We start from the raw sequence: 8,019 nt of genomic DNA, 5'->3' as shown, positions 1-8,019 counted from the left end.
GTATTTATTTGTTTTTTTAGGACCCGGAGGAGATCGGGTAGTAGCATTGTAGTATTGGACGGCGACTTGGATCCGGTCAAGATCCGGTCCGATCTGGACGATAGCGGAATCAACATGGTCATGATGTTGGCAGGCGATAATGGACCGCACCGGGAAATGGCCGTGGACGTGCCAGATTCCTTCATCGCCAGAAACAAAACGCCCCCCAGATATCCACCCCCAAAACCAATACTTGCAGTAAGTAATAATAATTCACTCAACATTCTCATCATTCACAGTTCGTCTGTGCAACGATTTACAGAGATGCATTGTTCATATGCTATTTGTTTTTTATTATCAACTTATCAATTAGGTAGGTTATGATCGTCTGCTCGGAGTTACGTTCGGGGATGAAAATCAGGAGCGCGCAATCGACGTTCCAGATAACTTTGTTGAACGTAAAAAGACGCCACCGAAATATCCGATATCTACCAATGTTTTGAAGGTAACGAGAGGGCATTGGCAACTTCTTCTTCTTCGAATTATTAAAACTGCATGAAATTCTGAACTAATCGATTTTACTTAATTGTAGTTCGGAAAGTCTTCAGTAGATATTAACTTACCATAATTCTGTAGAAATTTAACACACATGGATTTATACAAATCCTATATTTGTTCTCTTAATTATCGTAGATTTGGTAATTGGATCTATGTTATTCTTAAACATTATTTTCTTCTCACATACATGGATATTTTCTCATCCTAGTATCCTGATATCCATTTATTAATTAAGTTTATGATTATATTTTATCATTGTTTACTGAAACTAAAGTAATTAATAGTTACAAAAAAAAATCACTTTGGTTTTTAAAAATATTAATGCCCTGAACAAGACAAGTTAGTTTTGTATGGTAATATATAAAAATGCATTTAAATTTACTAAAACTCAATTGGAGATTATAATTCTTAAAATAGACTTATCTTAAGATTTGAATGTTATTTCTTAAACATATAAAGTTGCTTACTTTGCAAACCACTTCTGGAAGAGTTTCTTAATTGATTTTGGTATTTTCATTGGTAAAATCCGTTTGTTCTAAGTGTGTTGAAATGATTATATTTCACTGTTAATTGAAGCGCAAGCATTTAGCAAACAGAATTATTGAGTGCGCTGCGCTGCAAGGTGGAGTGTAGAGTTCTGAATACAATTAGCGCTTCGGATGGACTCGTGGAATTTCTGCACTTGTTTCAAGTAATTGCAACTGACAATTAGTGGATTTATTAGTCGTCGGATAATTATGTAGAAAGTGGCTTTGTGTAAAAGAGCCTCGAAATTCTTGCCGTGCGAACAAAAAGGAACAACGAAAGCGATCGATTGCAGAAAATAAACAAAGAGAAGAAGAGAGAAAAAAAAAGGATACGAACGAACGTGATGGAGAATTTTCACACTGTCCTGGGTTATCTGAAAAGTTTGATTAAATTGTGTTTTCATTGTAGGCTGGTGTAAATGGGAGCACAACGCAAACCGCTGGGGTTGTTAACAGCAGTAAACCCGTGCCGCCTCCACGAGATCACCTGAAGATGGAGAAGGATGGGAGGCTGGTGAACAGTGCCCAAGCGCCCCAATTACCTACAAGGATAACAAATAACAACAACATACAACAACCTATGACCCCAGTCAGTCCGACTTCAGCTCCAGCGGATCCCAACGCCGGCGTGGCCAACAACATTAAGAAGTATCAAGTGAGTGAAGCCACTTTTTTTTTTACATATTCTTAACTTAATATTTATACGCGTTCGCCTTCATCCACAAATTGGAAAATCTAAATTTTAATAATCCTAATAGCATTCAGATTATTAAGTATAAAAAAACATAATTCCCTTTAAAATCTAGTCTGACAATCCGATTATCGCCGTAGTAATTAATTTCATCGCCTTAAGCGGAAGTAAAAAATAACACGCTCAGATATTAAATTGAGGAATTACGTAATTCCCCTATCTATATAAATGTTTCCAATTGGATCTACATTTCTGTTACAACGAAATTGTACTGACATTTAGAGCGTTTGATATTTCACGCCAATTTGATACGAATAGGAAATTAATGCTCACATTAAATAGATTTACTGTATTCCAAGTAAATATATAATGGTTATTTTACTTGTGCAGCGAACAGTAATTTGCAGGCGTTTAGTTAAATCTAATTAGGTCATAATTTGTATTAGGACAATGTTTATTTTAACTACTTTTAGATCAGTAGATTTACCTCCTAATTATCAATTAAAAGTCAATGACCTGATACTAGTTAATGAGCGTTTACTTATAATAGGTTGAAATTCCCGAAATCATGAGGCAATTAGACATTATAAATACGCTTCCTTTCATTCAGTTTTGATCTTTAAAGTCGTTAATGAACTTCGGGAAGAATCCGATAGTAATCTAAGTTTGGGACCAGCCTATATATTGTCGTACATGTAACGAACAAGCATTATTCAAACATGGACCTAGTTGCATGTAACTTCGATGCTTACATCGTGTTTTGGAAAGGTTAAGGCGCAACTATCAATATCCGAAGGAGGAATTTCTGGCACTTGAGGTGCGGCCTGATACTAATACCAGATTTGTGTTTGCATTCTTCACGCTTTATTCATCGCGCGTTTCTTCCGATTGTTACACAATTATTTGATTTGGTACAGCCTGGAAATCATGAATATATATATTGCATATTTCATATTTAAGCTCGAGCGTTAAACATCGATTCAGTTTGGATTATAGTGAATTTTAATATAAATTCAACGTCAAAGTGACGGATTATTATTTAATGGGAGAGCAAACTTACTCGGGCATTGAACCTTTCAATTTTTAAAATGACAAAACACAGACAGATGTAAAATGTAATAATTTTATATTGATGTTTAATATTAATTACTTGAATTCATTATTAGTGAGTGCTTTAAAATGTATTTTGGAATACGGTCCTAATTAAGTTAATTTATTTTGAAGGTTACTATTTAATGCGGGAACTTTCCGTGAAAGAATTTCTAAATGTACGCGATTCTAGAAAATACCTGTTAAACATTTCTTTTATTATGCATAGGAAAACACTGTTCGTTCAATTTGCGTTTAGTTGCATAAGTTTCCGGGTTGACTAGCATCAAATGGGCGTAACTAAAGTTGATGAATAATTTTCGCCCGTGTAAATTAATAACTTGTAAAGTGAGTTGAAAGACTTTACAGTTTGATCGATTGGCTTGCAAAACGAGCGGGAAAATATATACGACTTGTAAAACGGTTTCGCAATCTGATGACCCAGGAGGCCCCACACCGGCTCAAATTAGTCTAGACAGATTGGATATTAAATATCGAATTGGCGTCCGTCCGTCCGTTTCTTCCATATTTACCAACGCTTCGCGACACCATAACCCATATGCCTCATCAATACTTATTTCCAGCAATTCCGGGCAGGTGGGAGTATTACCTGTATAACAAACGCCGCGTGACGTAATCGCTAGTTTGTTTGTGTACTACTACCAAAGCATACTCACCTGACTACAATTTTTGTTGAGTTATTGCCAAAAAAAAAAGTATAGTTTTCGTACAGTGGTGATACACGCTCGGACAGTTAATCAAGTTCTCCGGTTTCTCTTTGTAATTAGGTAAATGCGTGTATTTTAAATGCACGTCGAGCGATAACCACTTGCATACAGTTGTTTTCTTTATTTTGCGCGAATGAGACAACAATTGCGCAAAAACATTGTAGAACCGAAGTAGGTAAAATGAAACATTAAGAGTATTCAAATGCCGCGAGTCGATGGAACGTGTTGTTTTTTTGTGATCATGTGCCACTGAGCGTCACTGTTTCATAGTAATTCCCGTGAAAATAGTTATCGTTGTTTAGACTTTTTTAATTTAGCTGCACTAAAGCTGTTATCTTATGCGATATGAAAATAGGGGTCTTTGCATGATGGTTTCGACGAATCAACCTAGAAACTCGTATAACCACCAGGTTAGTTTACAACAATATTAATTTATCACATCACATTTTAATTTTACTCTTTGTTAATGTGCTCAAGGTCTGTTTCATATTGTACTAAAATTATTGTATGTTTAATTGCGCATTATTTAAATGAGTTAAAACAACGATGTTCTTGAAATTTAAGATTAAAATTAATAATACAAACGCAATGCTAATATGAATATAAATTATAATAATATTTATCAAAAGATAAATTGTATCTATTTGCGAACAGTTATTTTTCAAATATTTGCTTTGCGCGCCGAATATAAATGACACACACTATACGTTCTTTATAAAGCCGGAAATAAACTGTAATTTTAAAGCACTGTTTACATGGCTTCCGTGATATTCAAACAATAAACTGCTGTTCACTGATCAGCTAAACAATAGTGCTGTAATAATTAAACATCAACTGAAGTAAGACGATTAAGATTAAACAAAAAAAATAACAAATATTTTGTTTATAAAAATGGAAAAGAATGCAAAATATGAATATTTCTAGGACGCGTGCGATGTCATATTGTGGAATACTGGTGTGTCGATTTACCGCATCATAAAATTTCCAGTAAATCACATGCTTTTCGAACATTTGAAGCGCGAATACAATAAATAAACAACACCGCAAAACTATGTACATATTAATTACATGCACGTTCGTTTTGCGTGCTTTTGTGCACTTTTATTAATATTTAAATGTTTGTTCGATTTTTCAGGAACAAATCAGGAAAAGAAAAGAGGAGGAGGACCGAATAGCGGCGCAAAATGATTTCCTTAATAGATCGCTCAGAGGCTCTAGAAAGTTGCAGGCCCTCGAAAGCTATCCAAGCTACGTTAACGAAGCCCTCGTCGACGATGAAGGCCACGAATCCTCTCGACCTACTACTCCAGTCGAAAAGGAAATCGTTCACACGCCATACGGTAAAATGATGCTTTTTTCTTGTTAAATAATGTTTTTCCTTATTTGAAAGTCAATACACCTAATTTATACCGTACACGCCATTATTACGGCGGGCATTTCCTGTTTCATTTGTGCAAATGCGACCGGAAACGTAATCGGTGCAGCAGCTTTTGTTCTCTGTTAAATGAATGAATAACAACCGTATTTTTATGTTCCTCCATTCTTTGTGTTGATAGGCTATGGCGATTTGGTTGCTTCGGTGCAGAGGTTGCAACTGCAGCTGAAGAAGGCTGGTACTGGAGGTGGTTTAGGGGGAATGGAAGGTCGGGTGGCGGCAGTCCAATCTCTTCTGCTCTCGCCACAATTCGGAAGGGCTTTGGCTATATACAATAAAGTCCAAGCAGTGCGGAATCGCACTGCACCAAGACCAACTGCCAATGCCCAAGCGGCACTAAGAGACTGCCTGGATGCATTAAGCTCGTCTCAAAGCACACACGCTGTAGAACTAGCCGCTCTTCTAACCGGTAAGTTAAACATTTCTTGTTTTCTCGTATATGGAGTTTATTTTCATAAATAATATGTTTCTTAAGGATATGAGTTCGAAGCTTTAATGATAGCGCATGATGGAGTCGCTTCAACACTACCGGAAGATTCGACGACGCCGATGCCTTCGCCTTCGTCCTCTGAGCCAATTTTAACAAAACCAATTTTACCGGAACAGTATAGAGTTGATAATATAAAAGTTATAAAAATTGAAAAGAGTACAGAACCATTAGGTGCGACCGTTCGAAACGAGGCTGACGCTGTGGTCGTTGGTCGCGTAGTGAGGGGTGGTGCTGCAGATAAAAGTGGTCTCCTACATGAAGGAGATGAAATATTGGAAGTGAACGGGATCGAAATGCGTGGAAAAAGCGTGAATACCGTCTGTGATATTCTTGCGGCCATGGAAGGTACGCTAACCTTCTTGATTGTGCCGGCTTCGCAAGCCAGAGCTCACAGCAGCAGAGAATCTATGTTGCATGTTCGCGCACATTTCGACTACGACCCTGAGGAAGATATGTACATACCTTGTCGTGAGTTAGGAATTGGATTCCAGAAAGGAGATGTTTTACATATTATTAGTCAAGAAGACCCTAACTGGTGGCAAGCGTACAGAGAAGGCGAAGAGGATCAAACCCTTGCTGGTTTAGTTCCTTCACAAAGTTTCCAGCATCAACGGGAGAGCATGCGTTTGGCAGCGGAGGAGAGGATGTCGAAGCCACAGAGGAAATCCACGACGTTACTTTGCGGAAAGGCGACGAAGAGGAAGAAAAAAAAGGGAGCTTACGCTGATGCTGGATACCCGATTACAAATACTGCCGACGAATTCGAAGCCGAAGAAATATTAACATACGAAGAGGTGTCAACGCATTATCCTAGGGCAAACAATAAAAGGCCAATCGTACTAATTGGACCTCCAAACATTGGTAGACACGAACTTAGGCAAAAGCTTATGGAGGATTCAGATCGATTTGCAGCAGCAATACCACGTAAGTTTAAAACCAATTAAAAGGGAAGCCTTTAGTTTACATTCAATTTATGTTGCAGATACCTCAAGAGCAAGAAAAGATTCTGAGGTGGACAGTCAAGATTATCATTTCATAACGCGCGCCCAATTCGAAGCTGATATTCTGTCACGGAAGTTTGTGGAACACGGAGAATATGAGAAAGCCTACTACGGAACCTCATTAGACGCAATTCGATCTGTGGTAAACTCGGGTAAAATATGTGTACTTAACTTGCATCCGCAAAGCCTCAAGATCTTGCGTACGTCCGACCTAAAACCTTACATAGTCTTCGTTGCACCACCGAGCCTAGAAAAATTGCGACAGAAGAAATTGAGGAGCGGAGAAACGTACAAAGTATGTTATTTATTAAATTTTTAATGTGTAACATTTACTAATTTTTTTTTTCGCTTACAGGAAGAGGATTTGAAGAATATAATTGAAAAGGCCAGAGAAATGGAGGAAAAATACGGACACTTCTTTGATATGATCATCATCAATAACGACACGGAGCGGGCATACGGACAACTGCTGACCGAAATCAACAGTCTCGAGAGGGAACCCCAATGGGTACCAGCGGCATGGGTGAAAGCCACATAAAGAGTTACCGCAAACTATTCCACAAGATCCTCGCGCCCGAAATTTTGGGTTACGGAAGAGGTGCTAGTCGATATCGCCAACAACTTTTGGTTTCTATATACAAAACGCGCACCAACATTTTCAACGTCCTTTCATTTTGTCAGATTTTCGTGAAACAGTCGTTTCCTATTGATGCATATCAAACGTAATCACTACAAACTGTTCCTTTGGATTACCTTTCGAAAGCACCTTCTGAACAGTCTCTTCTCTCGACTATAAATCAATAGAAAACATTCAGATGGCAAAAGAAGCATTTTAAAGATAATCCCCCCCCCTCAAACGCTCCAAAAACAAACAAAAACCGCCATACTTATGGAATGCTTATATTTGAAGAAAGAAAATATTATTTATTTTTAGTTGTTTAAAGATACAATTTATTTGGGAAATCGTGCAAATCATATTTGTATATAAAACCAATAATATAATTTATATAAATGTTTGTATGTAAAATATTGCTGATAAGAATTGAAGCAAAAAAAAAAAGAGATATTTATTACTGATTTGACTGAGAAAATGAGGAAGGATTTGCAAGAGACGTCTTTGGGTGTGTGTGTGTGGACATTTTAATGCATCACTTGATTCGTGCTGTGATTCGTTTCTGCTGCAATCACACGACGTTTCCCTTTCTTCTTTTTTATAATCTTACATTGGACGGTATTTATTCGTAATAATAATAATAGTTGAATGTTTGTAATTATAAGAATCAATAAATAAAAATATAAATTTAAAAATATATGAAAACACTGAAAGAGAAGGCAATAAACTTTAATGTATATAAATAAATGATTATATAGTGAATATAAAGAAATACTCGTGTTTTATCTCTGTTTATATATTATTATTACATATATATATAGATCGTGTTTCTAGCTCTCCATTTTACTGTAAATAAATTAAACAAAACAAAAAACAAGTTAAATATGCATTTTAATACAATTTTCTTT

At 36.6% G+C, this 8,019-nt stretch overlaps 1 protein-coding gene across 4 annotated transcripts in view; it reads left to right on the top strand.

Annotated features, from left to right (window-relative positions):
- Positions 1-7,461, top strand: part of LOC108567771 (MAGUK p55 subfamily member 5) — a 34,578-nt gene extending 27,117 nt beyond the window's left edge. For 3 of the 4 annotated variants that reach the window (XM_017928423.1, XM_017928424.1, XM_017928426.1), the window contains 8 exons: positions 21-237; positions 353-484; positions 1,474-1,719; positions 4,708-4,912; positions 5,129-5,416; positions 5,483-6,421; positions 6,480-6,793; positions 6,854-7,461. In XM_017928423.1, the coding sequence (XP_017783912.1) occupies positions 21-237; positions 353-484; positions 1,474-1,719; positions 4,708-4,912; positions 5,129-5,416; positions 5,483-6,421; positions 6,480-6,793; positions 6,854-7,036 (2,524 nt within the window). In that variant the 3' untranslated portion in view covers positions 7,037-7,461. The remainder of the gene's footprint in view (positions 1-20; positions 238-352; positions 485-1,473; positions 1,720-4,707; positions 4,913-5,128; positions 5,417-5,482; positions 6,422-6,479; positions 6,794-6,853) is intronic. The other variant, XM_017928425.1, reaches the window with a different exon arrangement.
- Positions 7,462-8,019: the final 558 nt, after the last annotated feature.

The sequence above is a fragment of the Nicrophorus vespilloides genome, unplaced genomic scaffold (genome assembly GCF_001412225.1).
Source record: "Nicrophorus vespilloides isolate i.1.1-1 unplaced genomic scaffold, Nicve_v1.0, whole genome shotgun sequence".
Lineage (NCBI taxonomy): Eukaryota > Metazoa > Arthropoda > Insecta > Coleoptera > Silphidae > Nicrophorus > Nicrophorus vespilloides.
The sequence above is the reverse complement of the archived record's forward strand: the minus strand, read 5'-3'. Positions and strand labels throughout refer to the sequence as shown.